Below are 15,684 nucleotides of genomic sequence, written 5' to 3' on the forward strand. Positions count from 1 at the left end.
TTTTATTACGGCCTTATAGAGCGCAATTTTGTTCTGCGTGCTTAGGTTGGAGCGACGGCCAGTGAACCAATAGAATTTTCTTAGTTTTTCCTTTAATTGCTTTGATTTCTCTGAGATATGTTTTTTCCAAGTTAGCCTCCTGTCCAGGGTCATTCCCAGGTATTTTACGGAATCCTTGCTTGGGATTATTGTGTTGTTAATGGTGACCTGGGGGCAGGTTTGTTTTCGGAGCGTGAAAGTTACATGAGAGGATTTTTTTTCGTTTATTTTGAAGCCCCATTTTTGGAACCACTTTTCCATGGTGTCGAGACTTCGCTGGAGAGTGGATGAGGCATTTGCCGGGTCTGCGTGGATAGCTAATAGTGCTGTGTCGTCGGCAAATATTGCTATTGTTACCTCGTTTGATATAGGTAAGTCGGAAGTGTAGATGGAGAACAGTAGAGGTCCGAGGACACTACCTTGGGGTATGCCGGATTCTATTGGGAATGTTGCGGAAGAGGCGCCTAAGCATTTAACTATGAATTGTTTGTTGGTTAGGTAGGATTTTAAGATGGAGTAGTATGGATGGGGTAGGATCTTTTTGATCTTGTAGAGTAGCCCTTCATGCCATACTTTGTCGAATTCCTGTTGGATGTCTAAGAATACCGCTGAACAGTATTTTTTCTTTTCAAGGGTTTGGCTGATCATGTGGGTTATGCGGTGGATTTGCTCTACTGTTGAGTGTTGTTTTCGGAAGCCGAATTGGTGGTCTGGGAGTGTTTTCAATTCTTCTAGGAGTGGGAGGAGACGATTCGTGAGCATCCTCTCGAATAGTTTAGACAGGGTAGGTAAAAGACTGATTGGGCGATAGGAGGTGGTTTCATATATTGGTTTACCGGGTTTAGGGATGAGGCTGATTAGTGAGATTTTCCAAGTCTTGGGAAAGTGTTGAAGGCGGAGGATAGCGTTAAAGATTGATGCGACGAGTGCAATCCCTTTTATGGGAAGTTCCTTGATTGCTTTATTTCCTATTAGGTCGTGACCTGTTGCTTTCTTGGGGTTTAGGCGACTGATTGCTTCTATAATCTCCGCAGAAGTGAAGGGCTCAATAGGAGGGGACATTTGGAAGGGAGTGTGCAGGTATTCGGTAACATCTGCAGCACCTACGGAGGAATGGGTTTGAATACTTCAGACAAGTGTTTGGCAAATAGGTTGGCTTTTTCTATAGGGCTAAGCGCCCATCCGCCTTGCGGGCGGCGGATTGGAGGTATTATTTGTGGGGGGGGGCGCGTGAGTATCCTGGAGGCCTTCCATAGTGAGTAGTTGGAGTCGGCTGTGGGGGACAAGCTGGCGAGATATTTGTGAAAACACTCATTATTGTAGTTTTTTATGGTTTTGGATAGTTTTCTAGTTACGTTGTTTAGTTTGCGTTTGTCCTCCGGTGTTCTATGGGTCTGCCATACTTTTCTTAGTCTACGTTTTTCTGCTATTTTTTTTAATATGTACTGGGGATATTCGTGTTTGCTGATGGACGTTATTGCCGGTGTGGAGAAGCGGATAGCGTTTATTATGCTCGTGTTTAGGTATTCCGTGGCTGCTTCGATTTCTTCATTGGTTTTTAGTGAAGTTGAGGCTGAAGTTGTGTGTGTGAAGATTTCTTTAAAGAGCTGCCAGTTGGTGTGTTGGTTATGAATGGAGCCATTAGGTGTATTCTCGATGATAGTTGAACTGATTGTTACTATCACGGGGGAATGGTCAGAGGAGAGATCAGCCGAGGAATTGATTTGGACGTGTCTTGACGAGATATTTTTAGTTATGAGGAAATCAAGGAGATCGGGTATTTTGTTTGTGTCGGTGGGCCAGTGTGTGGGTTCGTATGTGGTAAGGTAGTTGAGGTTGTTGGTTATTATGCTGTTGAGGAGGTTTTTGCCTCTTACTGTAACCAGTCTGCTGCCCCATTGGGTGTGTTTGGCGTTGTAGTCTCCTCCGGCTATGAATCTGTTGCCCAGGATATCCAGGAAGTTGTCGAAGTCTTCTTTGGCGATGGAGTGTCTGGGACGGCAGTATACAGCTGAAGTGGTGATTGTACCATGACAGTCTTCTATTGCTACGTTTGTTGCTTGGAGGTAGTCTTTCTGGAATGGTTGAAGTTCGTAGTGCTTGATGTTTGATTTGATTATGATTCCAGTGCCGCCGTGGGCCTTTCCGCTGGGGTGTTGGATGTGGTAGAAGTTGTAGCCGTGTATTTTGAGGTAGTTTTTATCGGTGAAGTGGGTTTCGGATATGAGCATCACATCGATTTGCTGTTGTTTTAAGAATAGTTCTAGTTCAGATTTGTGCTGAGCTAGACCGTTGGCGTTCCACAGAGCTATTCGCATTGGTTTTATTTTGCTTCTGTGCGTATGAATTTGTCCATGAAGAGTGTGAGTAGTGACAGCAAGTTGTTAATTTGCTCAGTTTGCTTCTCGATAAGTTTTTCAAGTCTGGTAAAGTTGTCTGTGCTTTGTGGGGTGGGAATTCTATTTTCTGTGTGTACACTGTGTGTTTTCGAGTTGTTTACGTTTCCTTGCGTTGCCTGCGCATAGGATACTGTTGGTGTGATGAGTTTTTGGGGTTTAGGTTCTTGTATGGTTATGTCCTTGGGTCTTAGTTTTGGATACTTTATATTATGTAGTGTTTTGCAGGCTGAGCATCCTTTGTAGTTCGCAGGATGCTCTCCTTGACAGTGGATACACTTGGCGGGGGTTTCCGGGGATTTAGTGCATTGGTCACATCATTACCTGCACATTTTGCGCACCGGAAGTTATGATTGCAGTATTTCTGCGTGTGGCCGTACCTTTGGCACCTTTTGCATTGTATTATTTCTTTCTTTACAAGAGGTGGCTCGCTATGGAGTTCATCAGCCGATTGATGTTGTAGATTTCTTTGTTATTTGTTTTTTGTTTTAAGTCTATAAAAAATAAGGATAGTGGGTTTTTTGTGATTCTATGCCTAATGTTGCTGATGTTAGTTACTTCGTGACCGTGATTTAACAGTTCGCACTTTAGTTCGTCTAGATCGACTGAGTGGTGGATGTTGCGTAGCACCACTCGAAATGGTCTTTCTTGTTTGAGCTGATATGTGTGGAATTTAGCATTTAATGTTTTTAACAGCTTGGTTAACTTTCTATAGGCGTCTGGGTGGGTCGGCAGTATTTTCACGTGGTTGTTGTTAATCTTTAACTTGTAGTCCTCTTTGCTAATGTCTTTTTCGATAGTCTTAATCATTGACTGTATGTCGATTACGTCGTTAATGAATATCGGTGGGAGAGGGGGAATTCTTTGAGTATGGAAATTATTTACCTTTTCGGTTGTATTCATGGAGTTTTCCGTAGGCTCCAGTATTGAGAATCTATTGAAGGTGGTCACCTGGCTGGCTGGTGGTTTAGTTTGACTCTTGTTTACATTTGTCTTGGTTGGTTCGAGCTTTCGTTTTTTCGTGTGATGGTCGTTTACCAGGATAGATGTGTTGCCCTCTTGCCACGGGGGAGGAAAAATGGCGGTGTTATAATTTAGCTCCGGGGAGCCTGTTGGGAATGATAGAGCCATCATCGAGCTAGTTAATTCAGTGTGAAAGAACTAGTCGAGAGGCTGTTAACCCCTGGCTAGGTTAGTTGGATTCGCTTTCGACAGATGGGCGTCACGTGGAGTTTTGTGAACTTCACAGGACACTGGACACACGTCTGCACGTCTCGGCACTCAGCAGCAACTGGATGGTCACGTGCTGCTTTGTGGACTTTGCCGGGCACTGGACACACGTCTGCACGCCTCGGCACTCACGAACGAACTGAGGACTCGAGGTGACATAACTAGTCGCCGAACGATGCCACGGTCACGGGATGAACGTTTTATCTAACAGAGGAAGTGCCGATGTTGAGGGATACGCTGTATTAACAATCAAGCCCCGGCCAGAAGCAATGCCGGCTTTACGCGGGTCTGCCTAGTAACGGCGCTTGGAATTTTGTTGATATCCCCGATCAATATGTAATTGATAAATGTGACCGTATCAGTCTTTTATTCTTGTGATCACCTTGGAGAGTTTACTGATATCGTCTTGGCAGTCAGTCAGAAAGTAACCGAGTGTCTGAGCTAACGTCTCTGTGTATTACAAAATATATTCTATTGTACAAAGAGTTTACCCGTTGACCGTGGATTCGTTATTGAACCCAAGAACATTGTCAATAGCTTTCGTTAAACTTATTAATTATTACGCGCCCAAAATTCTAACGAATACCCGACATATAATTATATTATTATCAACATTATATTACTTACACAAAATACTTTATACTGTAATATGTAAATATCATAATACTTATATATATGTCGGAGATGGAAAAACACCGGAACCCCTCCTTGGATTCTCGGGAATACCGTAATGTCGTAATTTAGATTAAACAAATGTCACTCCGATTGTTCGAGATTTATGATAGTGAGCTTGGGCTCGAGGCGACTACCAGTCGCCGAACGTAGCCGCGGTCAAGGGATGAACGTTTTGTCTAACAAAGGCATGAAGTAATTCTATAGCTCTCCTTAAAAGAGATACTTGGGACGGGGCACGACGGTAAACGTTTCAATGGTTTCTGCCCCGTGGCTCGCCACACGCAGACTTTGTCTTTCGGGTAAGATGATTGCCAGATGCCAACGCATCTTCACAGTATATGTTTAGCTGGGCGTGGACCCGCTACGAATATTAAGTTTCAATTATACAAAGTCTTTCAAATAGACAAATAGCCTGTGCCCCAACTACGGGAAGATAAGAGAAATCTATCCACGAACGCTTCCCACTGGCAACTTTTCCCAAGGACAGCTAACATCCTTCTCTAACCACCAATATGGAAGTTGACCAATTAACAGTAACTTAAATTTCCCTCACCCTTCGAACGAAGACTTTCCTCTGCGAATCCGATGATCTCGTGCCCTTAGGCACACCCATCATAGTTTTCTTCGACAGCGTCACTGTGACGGAGAGACACTCTCTTGTACGACCTCATCAACGATTGAATTGTCATCCTTATACGTAGTGATTGCTCCTTGCATTAATATTGAGTACAACTTAGACGCTACAGAAGAGTAGAGTTCGTCATCCCGTTGTCCGCGGATTCGTTATTGAGCCTAGGATCATTGTCTTTAGCTTCTCGAGTATCTAATTATCGCGATTACTTGTCAAATTCTATCATAGTCATATTTGCACTAGTAAATATCTTCTCTATTGCATAATGATCACATCTAATGTCAATAGGGATTCGTTTCACACCCTTAACCCTAACTCTAATCTTAACGCAAACCCGACATATATTATATATATTATCATCAACATTTAAAAACGCGGTGTGCAAGAAAACCTATCCTAAACTAATAAATAAAATATAAACGAAAATGTTACTACTCACTGGTATAATAAATACCCGCGGTCACTATGCTCGTCAAAAATTCTACGTATGCAACCAATTACCTGTGTCGATTCGGATCTTTCATCCTTCGACATGATTGAGTGACCAGAGGAACAAAAACGCATACGACTCACGATTAAATGTTGTCCTCGATATTGTTCTGATCCAAGGGATTCGTGATCAAGTCGTCATCAAATTGGAATCGTCGAATTCGATGGAAGAAAACTGTAACAAAGCATAGAATATTTTAATTTACTCGTAATGACGGTATTAATTACTTTAAAAGTTTTAAATAATAAAAGACTAATTTCTATTAAATAAAAATTTTTAATAATAATATTCAATTTAAGAATGAAAAATTTACAAGTTGTCAAATTTTCAAACAAATTTTATTTTTTAAATTATCTAATTATTACTTAATTTTACTATTAAATGAAATATAAGGAACCGACTTAAATAAAATAAAAAATACACAGTTACATACATTTTTGGCGTTTGAAACACCACTACATCCTTTCCACAAAACAGGAAGAAGGGTAAGAAATGACATATCTTTAACAAAATATGAATCATTATAATTTGTTTTGAGAAATGTGATGGTGGATCAAAAAATTTAACATAATAAAATATGAAACTTTATGAGGACTTAAAACGAAATTAAAAAGAAAAAGAAATTAAAATTATAATAAACTCTAATTAAAATTAAAATTGAAATTTTAATATAAAAATTTAAAACAAGATTTTAGTTTTTAATTGATAACAATTACAACTAAATGCAAGGAATAAAATTAATAAAATATAAAGTGCGAAGATTCTTACATGCTCAAATTTGAAACACCGCTACATCTTTCCTAAAAAAGAAGAAAAAAATGGAAGTTATGTAAAATTTATAACAGAAGATATTAAATATTATAATTTGTTCTTGAAAACGTGCTTGTGATTGTTAGAAAACTTAAAACAATGTAAAATAAAACTTTATTCAAACTTGAAATTTTAATAATAAAAAGAATTGTAGATTGTAAGATGTAAAAGAATAATAGATTACAACGAAGTATTGAAGAAAAACGTACAATTAAAATGAAAATAACAATAATGTGAGTTTGACCGGTAGAAAAATGTCTACCAATGTGCCAAAACCACCTGTCGCGAAATGACACGGATGGATATACAGTGACGGGCAGAAGTGTAAACACACTCCGCTGATTTTATGTAAAAGGCGATACTATGACTAATTTTTCAAATGATCGGTAAAGATTAGGTAACAGTAACTACAAGCTACGTCTGATTAACGAAATGTAATAGTTCATTTTCATTAACATTAATAATGTACAGAATATTTTATAATAACTGTGTTTTGAAACAATGTTTACAGTTTTGCGCATTTCGTCAGAAACGTTTATAATAGCATGTAAATGTCAGGGAAACGAAACTGTCAATAAGCACTGATTGTCCACTGTTTCGCAGTCAACTGTTCCACACCATTGTTAGATTACCTTTCGGTTTGATATGCTTAATCCAAGATTAAACCACTTAGTGAAGATAAAAAGAACAGTATTATTTGTTTGTGTGATAAAGGTTTGTCATTGAGGCAAATTACAGAAAAATGTAGTGTCAGTCATATGATAGTTGCAGAAATAAGAAAAAAGTATGTTAGTGGACCAATTTCTTTACAAAACGATAGACCGCGACTTATTTCGGATAGAGCAGCACGTGAAATTGCACGCTGTATTCGGTCGGATAGTTACAAAACACCAAAAATTGCTGCTCAGGAAATCGAAATAAGTGCTAGCGAATGGACCATTCGTCGCTCTTTAAAGAGAATTCGTTTTCGAGCGAAGGAAAAAAAAAAGTAAATCAGCTCTTTGAAACAAAAATATTAAATGACGAAAACAATTTGTTAACACCTACAAAGAATGGACGACCGAAGATTGGTAAAGAGTTATATGGAGTGACAAAACAAAAATTAACAGATTCGAATCCAACAGAAGGTCCTAGTATTGGACTACATCCGAGAATAGTGATCAACCAGGTGGTACAAAACAAACTATGAAGTTTGGAAGTGGCTCAATTATGTGTTGGGGTTGCTTTACTCACAGAGATATCGGCCGCTTAGTTCGAATCGGAGATATAATGCGAAAAGAGCATTATTTGACCATTTTACAAAATAATTTACCTTCTGTAGTTAATTCTATTGAATATAATGAACGTGAAGTAGTATTTCAACAAGACGGGGATCCTAAGCATACTGCACAAATAGTTAAAATCTGGCTAGAAAATCAAAATTTTTCTGTGATGAAGTGGCAAACACAAAGTCCGGATATGAATCCGATCGAAAATTTGTGGTCCATTTTGCAAAGAAGGCTGGCAAAATATAATTCACCTTCAGGTGTTCATGAATTATGAGAAAGAACATAACAGAAATGGTACAATATTGAACCACAAATAAATTGTATGATTATATTGTTTATATTTAAAAATATATAATTAAATTCTATTATAAAAACATAATTTGATATATGTATGTAAACTTCCTAAGAGTTCAAACGCGGATAAACAAAAGGACTTTCTCTGTTAACGGACAATGTGACCTGATTTGTCGTTACGGATAACCGATTTGCCAAACAGTCATTACACAGACGGACGATTAGAGAAGAAGGATTTCGAGCATTAGAAATAGACACGGTCACAAGAAGGAAATTTTTGTTTAGAGTATTGAACATTGGCAGAGAAAGAGTGCTAGTTCAGGACGTGGAAAACCAATTCTAGATTTTCAAGTTTTTTTCATTTTTTCAACAAAGCTTTGTTATTCATTATTATTTATTGTTATTAATTATTATTTATTGTTGTTTACCTCTGTATTTTATTTAAGTATTGTTATAATAAACTCGATTTTCAAACTTAGAATCGATCCCTGGATTATCCAAATTTAAACATTATATGTATATTTAAAGAAAATTAATTTTTTAATTATATATAAGTTTACAATCGATAATGAACAGTCATATTTGTAAAAAATTACTTTTTTAAATTGCATATGTTGGAAAAATTTCATTCATCTTGAGATTTCTTTTTCTTTTTTTTCCTTTTTTCTCTCATAACTTTTTCACTTGTTTCTTCATTTGTGAATGTAGTCTCTTCAATCTCCTGATCCTTATCTTTTTTCTTCTTTTTCTTCTTTTTCTTCTTTATTTACTCTATAACAAAAAAAAAAAAACATTTTTTATACGTATATTAAGTTTGTACATACTATATTTTCTACTTGTAGTCTTATTCATATCATATTATACATTTAAAATTCATAAAATAGATAAAATAAAAACTTACCCCCTGATTCGTCAGAACTTCTTCTGACTGAGCTACTTCCTGAGTTACTGATTCATCTACACTGTCATTAACTTCATTCTTTTTCTTTTTCTTAGGCATTTCTTCATCTGACTTTATAATTTCTTCGATCAGCGATTTTTATCTTCAATTTCAGAATGTATTCTTTTTCCATGTCAAAGAGTTATATCCTCATAAACAGAATAGTGAATATATTCACTTTTAATGTAACATTATATAAATGCTTTTGCTTTTCCCTGTGCCACTAATTCTATGAAAATTCCCTTCTTCTAAAGTCCTTAAATGTGCTTCCATTTTAGCTTTATTCAGCATTTATTTAATTTTATTTAGCTTCAGCACCAAGATTAAAGCTGCCATCTTCTCCTAATGCATCTACTCTAGTTGTTAATGAAGCTTTAGCAGCTAACATTCTGGACATCTTTCCCTTATTTTTTGTTGAAGATTGCCCAACAAGTTGTGCGTGATAAATTAAACCATATTTCGGAGTATCTTTTTTTGATTTTAATGCTCTAAAGAGAGCTTTTTCAGCACCAAGTATTTGCACAGCAGATGCTGGATGCTTAGCAAGATTAATTAAAAACCCAGCATGTGAGATTAAACGAGCTCCCACTAACTTTCCGACAAGAATAGTTAAATTTGGTGCCATTGCCATCACATTCTTGCTTTAAGACAATCATATAGTTGTGTTCTATATTGAGAAATTTCAATAATTTGATCGCATAAATGTCGAATATTCAAAATATCGTCCTCAGAGATTTTCGTTCCCATGGATATCTCTGCAGCCTCCTTTACTTTTTCCTCTACATCTTCTGATAATATATCAGGTAAATCTGAATTTATAGTATTCTCTCTAGTTCCAATTACTTTTACTGTTTTTTAATTTAATTCCTTGTCGAAATCATCTAACAAACAAACAGCTTGTATTATCATTGTATCAACTTTATCGGGTGAAAATTTCAATTTGTATCTAGAAAGGCTATGTGCTAAACCTAATGCCATTGCCGTTATTTCTTTTTTATGTAAAGCTGACAATAAACTATCCATCTGGCTTCTTATACATCTCATTAATTCTTGTATAGCAGTATTACTGACACAAGACAAACTCAGTATATCCTTTATAGCATTACCTAGCTTAGCGTCGGCCACAGCTAGTTGTTCTTGAAGTTCATTACAATGTTTTTTAAGAATTTTCTTCAATGCTTTACAAAGTTTACCCTCTACCGCTGCAGTTGTAGCTACAAGAGCCTCAATAGTGTCTGCAAACTTTTCAAAGTGTTTCAACTTCACTCTGTAATGCAAGATATTTAATATTAAAATTAAAATTAAAGAGAGCTTTTTCAGCACCTAGTATTTGCACAGTAGATGCTGGATGCTTAGCGAGATTAATAAGTGATCCAGCATGTGAGATTAGACGAGCTCCCACTAACTCTCCGACAAGAATAGTTAAATTTGGTGCCATTGCCATCATTCTTGCTTTAAGATAATCATATAGTTGTGTTCTATATTGAGAAATTTCAATAATTTGATTGCATAAATGTCGAATATTTAAAATATCGTCTTCAGAGATTTCCGTTCCCATGGATATCTCTGCAGCCTCCTTTACTTTTTCCTCTACATCTTCTGATAATATATCAGATAAATCTGAATTTATAGTATTCTCTCTAGTTCCAATTACTCCAAGTAGTTGGAACTAGAGAGAATACTATAAGTTATTGAAATTTCTCAATATAGAACACAATTATATGATTATCTTAAAGCAAGAATGATGGCAATGGCACCAAATTTAACTATTCTTGTCGGAGAGTTAGTGAGAGCTCGTTTAATCTCACATGCTGGGTCTTTAATAGCACAGGCTTTCATATTGTACAATATAGTGAAGAATTAGGGATGCACAATTAGTGTAATATTTCTCAAATTTTGCTTTTGCTTTGCCTGTGTCGCTAATTCTACGAAAATTCCCTTCTTCTAAAATCCTCAAACGTGCTTCCAATTTAGCTTTATGTTCAGCACCAAGATTAAAGCTGCCATCTTCTCCTAATGCATCTACTCTAGTTGCTAATGAAGCTTTAGCAGCTAACATTCTGGTCATCTTTCCCTTATTTTTTGTTGAAGATTGCCCAACAAGTTGTGCGTGATAAATTAAACCATATTTCGGAGTATCTTTTTTTGATTTTAATGCTCTAAAGAGAGCTTTTTCAGCACCAAGTATTTGCACAGCAGATGCTGGATGCTTAGCAAGATTAATTAAAAACCCAGCATGTGAGATTAAACGAGCTCCCACTAACTCTCCGACAAGAATAGTTAAATTTGGCGCCATTGCCATCATTCTTGCTTTAAGATAATCATATAGTTGTGTTCTATATTGAGAAATTTCAACTATTTGATCACATAAATGTCGAATATTTAAAATATCGTCTTCAGAGATTTCCGTTCCCATGGATATCTCTGCAGCCTCCTTTACTTTTTCTTCTACATCTTCTGATAATATATCAGATAAATCTGAATTTATAGTATTTTCTCTTGTTCCAATTACTTTTACTGTTTTAACAAATGTTATATTATCTATAATAATCTTTCCAAGTTCTGGAAAGTGCCAGCCATACCATTCACGACAACGCATAACATAGTTATTTAATTCTTTGTCTAAATCATCTAACAAATAAACAGCTTGTATTATCATTGTATCAACTTTATCGGGTGAAAATTTCAATTTGTATCTAGAAAGGCTATGTGCTAAACCTAATGCCATTGCCGTTATTTCTTTTTTATGTAAACCTGACAATAAACTATCCATCTGGCTTCTTATACATCTCATTAATTCTTGTATAGCAGTATTACTGACACAAGATAAACTCAGTTTATCCTTTATAGCATTACCTAGCTTAGCGTCGGCCACAGCTAGTTGTTCTTGAAGTTCATTACAATGTTTTTTAAGAATTTTCTTCAATGCTTTGCACAGTTTACCCTCTACTGCTGCAGTTGTAGCTACAAGAGCCTCAGTAGTGTCTGCAAACTTTTCAAAGTGTTTCAACTTCACTCTGTAATGCAAGATATTTAACATTAAAATTAAAATTAAAATTGTTCTGAATGCAATATCTTGCACTATCGAATTTATTACTTCTATTAAAGGTGTTAATACATTTTTTAACAACAGAACTTATCAAAATAATTATAATGCAAAATTAAAGTCAAAAATATCAACTTACATCTTACTAGCTGCTTCAGGTGTTTCAAAATCATGATAAAGATTTTCTACTTCTGTTAACTTATCCTCATCAAGTAACTGTAAGAAACAAACGTGATTTTATGGTACATATTTATGCCAATAAGGTATTTACACCGTATTTAAAACGTAAGAAGAGACTTAAATTGTTAAAGTAAACCTAAAATTATTAGCAGCACGAACACGTGCAACATTTTTTAGGTTAAGTGTTAAGTTACAGCTTTTAATATAATTTACCTTGAAAATTGCATATCCCGCGGGAGTTTCAAATAACACTAACATTTTGGTTAATTTATTTTCACGGTTAGAAATATTAATGTTTTTAACAATTTTCACGTTTATGATAAAAGGCGCCAGCTAGTTTCATGAAACATTCGTAAGCAATAAGCACTATGTATAACAATAAGCACTCGTATAACACTATGTACTGCGCGATAGTATATATACCCACGTATACGCAAGTCCGGCAACTGTAATGGAGGGGGATTGGTGAGGGTATCACCATTTTGGTATCGTATGCAATTATTAAGCCGCATAACGGTGCTGTCATGAAACTTCCAAAACCACACGTACATGTCATCATTCATCAGTCATCAATGAAAACTCGCTAGGGTAAACCGTCTGAAAATTGTGTCACGAAAAATCAACATCGAAGACATCAAAGTTCTCGTTGTATGAGACAAAGATAAATATAGTGTCTCTGTCTCTGTCTGAAACATCCATAGTACATCACGCATGTGCAGAACGAGATCCTTGTTTTGTCTTCCATGTTGATTTATCATGGTCCATTCTTCGGACGGTTCCTTCTATCTATTTGGTTTCAATCGAGTGTCAACGTCGAATCGAAGTCTGTTTATATGATCGTGCTTTCGCAGTGTATGAGTTTATATGATCATAATATGAGCTATGAGTGAAGTAAATATAACGTACTAATAAATCATACATTAGTTATTAATTTTATACACGTACAAGTATACAGTATTTTTACAATACTGATCTCCACGCCTTAGGACTAGTATTTTTGGATTCTACTTGAATTTTACATTTTGTAAGAAATTATCATATTATATAAAAAAAAGTTACAAATTCGGTGTGCTCAAAACGAAGTTCAGCCGCCGTAAGTTAAATATTTTATTCATAGAAAATAAATGTAACATGTTTGAAAATAAAATTCAGAAGTTATATTAAATGTTGTATATACAATGAGTTACATTATTATTCAGATATAATGGTATTTAGAGTATCATTGATGTATTTATAATAATATTAACAAATTTATCGCTTCTTGATACATTAAAACAAATATTACAGTTGTTAAAAACATGTATTTTATTTATTTAATATATTCTATTTAAGCTTACTTACAGAATCTGACTATTAAATATTACTGAGATTATATCTATGTATCATATTATAAACTGAAGATTGAGTATATTACTGAAGTATATACTAAAGTATATTACTACTTATGTTTTTGCAGAGATCAGTTAAAAATATATAAGACAGAATTAGCTGCTGAAGTCTTCGATTTTGTCAAATATCCTTCTTATTTCCTGATTATTAAAGTAAAAAATAACTTATGGTCTAAAATGTCTGAGGTAATTTTCTAAAGTACTGATATTTCATATTTTTCATACTCACATTTAAGCTGAAAAATGATCAGAGTAATTAAACACATATTCTTGTAACTACTAATAAATTTGGAATAAACATTGCCTTTTTCTATCCTACTGAATATAATAATAAGATAAATATATAATACTATCATGGCGGGACGTGGCAGGGGAAGAGGTAAACCTTCCATGTCAATCAGTACGGAACAGTTAGGCTTTGCTAAAGGAGAAGCATTACCTCCACCAGTCTTACAACCTCCATTAAAATATCCTCTTCTAGAATATAAACCATTGCCTTTAAATATTACTAAAGAAATGAGCTATTTGTTGGAATTAAAGAAAGGATATGCAGAATATATGAGAGAATCGCCTAACAATGTTTTGCCTTTAGTAGTTAAAAAAGATATTGAGAGGTATTCAGATCGATATCAAGACTTGATTACTGATAAAAGTAGTTACGAGAGCAGATATGATTGGAGCAGAATGCCTGTAGAATTAAAGCTTCAATTGCGAAAGCGTAAAGGACAGAAATGTAAGAACTCACAGACAAAACGTAAGAACGTTGATATAGAATCAAAGTTGCAAGAATTAGAAAAAAAAGAGAATTTGCAACAAAGTGATGCAGAGGAAGAAGAAAAGGAGGAGGAAGAAGCAGAAGGAAAGGATGATGAGCAAGCAGAAGATGAGGAAGAAGAACTAGATGAGGAAATGGATGAGGGAACTGATTACGTGAATAATTATTTCGATAATGGAGAAGGTTACGATGATGAAGACGATAATTTGGATGATAGGCCAATTTATTAAGATAACTTTTACAAGAATCAAAAATTTCCATTTCAGATACTATTTTATCTAAATACCACAATTTTTTATCTTAAAAATTACTTGCTAAGATCCTTATCTTTCTGTTTTAATTTAGAAAATTTGATAATTTTATATGTATGTGAGATGTAATTTTATCATATATGTAAGATCGTAAATCTTGGGATAATTCAGGGATCGATTCTGTAGTCTGAAAATTGAGTTTTTTTTATTATAAAGTAATTAGATAAAATACAAAAGTAAACAACAATTAATATCCATCTATAACAATAAATAACAATAATTATATAAACGAGAAATAACAAGTTTTATACAATGTTTACTTGAAAATCGAGAATCGATTTTCAACGTCCTGAGCTACCGATCTTTCTTCTTCAGTCTTTAAAATCTTAAATAACTATCCTGTAACCTTGTCTGTCTCTAATGGAACTCTCTGTCCGTCCGTTTGGGAAAAAGCGTGCCTCTCAAAAATGGTTGTCCATAAAACAAAAGAAGATTGCTCTGTCCGTGAAACAAAGCCTGTCGTGCTACCCTTAAAACAAAAAGAATCCCTATCCCACATGAACTCTAGGGAGTTTACATATATATGTATATGTATTATAAATTATATATATATATATATATATATATATATGTCGGGCTTTCGTTAGGATTTCGGGCGCGTGATAATTCTCCATTAGAATTAGCCATCGTGTTGCACAACAAAGATTGTATTTTCACATATAAATATGTTCTTGGGTTCTTGGATTCAATAACAAATCCACGGTCAACGGGTAAACTCTTTGTACAATAGAATATATTTTGTAATACATAGAGACGTTAGCTCAGACACTCGGTTACTTTCTGACTGACTGCCAAGACGATATCAGTAAACTCTCCAAGGTGATCACAAGAATAAAAGACTGATACGGTCACATTTGTCAATTACATATTGATCGGGGATATCAACAAAATTCCAAGCGCCGTTACTAGGCAGTCCCGCGTAAAACCAACATTGCTCCTGGCCGGAGCTTGATTGTTAATACAGCGTGTCCCTCAACATCGGTACTTCCTCTGTTAGATAAAACGTTCATCCCGTGACCGTGGCTTCGTTCGGCGACTAGTTATGTCACCTCGAGTCCAAGTATTGGGGATATTCCCAAAGAAAGGCCCGATGCCCCTACATCTCCGACATACTATTACCATATAACGTAGAATGTTCTATAGTGTTACCATATAACGTATAACGTTATATACCATTACTTTTTAACGTATGACCTTATATACTATTACCT

The 15,684-nt window shown here is 35.3% G+C and overlaps 3 protein-coding genes and 1 long non-coding RNA gene across 8 annotated transcripts; 1 reads left to right on the plus strand and 3 right to left on the minus strand.

The window, feature by feature from the left end:
* Positions 1-5,291: 5,291 nt before the first annotated feature.
* On the minus strand, positions 5,292-6,261 carry LOC125385839. Its single transcript, XR_007225519.1, has 3 exons — positions 6,230-6,261; positions 5,895-5,962; positions 5,292-5,635 (listed from the first exon to the last, which is right to left on the minus strand). It is a non-coding gene; the product is annotated as an uncharacterized LOC125385839 (long non-coding RNA).
* A 2,089-nt stretch (positions 6,262-8,350) lies between these two features.
* On the minus strand, positions 8,351-10,331 carry LOC105667060 (nucleolar protein 58). Its single transcript, XM_048409454.1, is given in 7 exon segments — positions 8,351-8,604; positions 8,735-8,868; positions 8,871-8,956; positions 8,958-9,058; positions 9,060-9,404; positions 9,407-10,040; positions 10,180-10,331. Coding segments are annotated over 7 exon segments (1,461 nt in total). The 3' UTR covers positions 8,351-8,595.
* Positions 10,100-12,430, minus strand: LOC125384651 (nucleolar protein 58-like). 2 transcript variants are annotated; one of them, XM_048409548.1, is made up of 4 exons: positions 12,213-12,430; positions 11,959-12,035; positions 11,630-11,790; positions 10,100-11,404 (listed from the first exon to the last, which is right to left on the minus strand). In XM_048409548.1, exons 1-4 carry the CDS (start codon positions 12,255-12,257, stop codon positions 10,593-10,595), a joined length of 1,095 nt encoding a protein of 364 aa, XP_048265505.1. In that variant the 5' UTR covers positions 12,258-12,430; the 3' UTR covers positions 10,100-10,592. The 2 variants fall into 2 exon arrangements, with proteins under 2 accessions (XP_048265505.1, XP_048265504.1); XM_048409547.1 differs by having other exon boundaries at positions 10,100-11,790; positions 12,213-12,415.
* Positions 12,431-12,480: 50 nt separating this feature from the next.
* On the plus strand, positions 12,481-14,567 carry LOC100646568 (DNA-directed RNA polymerase III subunit RPC7-like). 4 transcript variants are annotated; one of them, XR_007225516.1, is made up of 2 exons: positions 12,481-13,092; positions 13,343-13,446. XR_007225516.1 is itself a non-coding variant. In XM_048409549.1 (2 exons), the coding sequence occupies exon 2, from the start codon at positions 13,742-13,744 to the stop codon at positions 14,390-14,392; it is 651 nt and encodes a 216-aa protein (XP_048265506.1). In that variant the 5' UTR covers positions 12,512-13,092; positions 13,456-13,741; the 3' UTR covers positions 14,393-14,567. The 4 variants fall into 4 exon arrangements, 3 of the variants coding, with proteins under 3 accessions (XP_048265506.1, XP_048265507.1, XP_048265508.1); XM_048409549.1 differs by lacking the exon at positions 13,343-13,446 and adding an exon at positions 13,456-14,567 and having other exon boundaries at positions 12,512-13,092; XM_048409550.1 differs by lacking the exon at positions 13,343-13,446 and adding an exon at positions 13,456-14,567 and having other exon boundaries at positions 12,512-13,023.
* Positions 14,568-15,684: the final 1,117 nt, after the last annotated feature.

Source organism: Bombus terrestris, chromosome 10 (assembly GCF_910591885.1).
Source record: "Bombus terrestris chromosome 10, iyBomTerr1.2, whole genome shotgun sequence".
NCBI lineage: Eukaryota > Metazoa > Arthropoda > Insecta > Hymenoptera > Apidae > Bombus > Bombus terrestris.

Excerpts from the sequence above, each read along its gene's own strand:
- LOC125384651 (XM_048409547.1), bottom strand. The coding sequence starts at position 12,257 with ATGTTAGTGTTATTTGAAACTCCCGCGGGATATGCAATTTTCAAG. Across the intron at positions 12,036-12,212 it reads CGGGATATGCAATTTTCAAG|TTACTTGATGAGGATAAGTT; the intron begins GTAAATTATATT and ends TGTTTCTTACAG. Across the intron at positions 11,791-11,958 it reads CCTGAAGCAGCTAGTAAGAT|AGTGAAGTTGAAACACTTTG; the intron begins GTAAGTTGATAT and ends CTTGCATTACAG.
- LOC100646568 (XM_048409549.1), top strand. The coding sequence starts at position 13,742 with ATGGCGGGACGTGGCAGGGGAAGAGGTAAACCTTCCATGTCAATCAGT.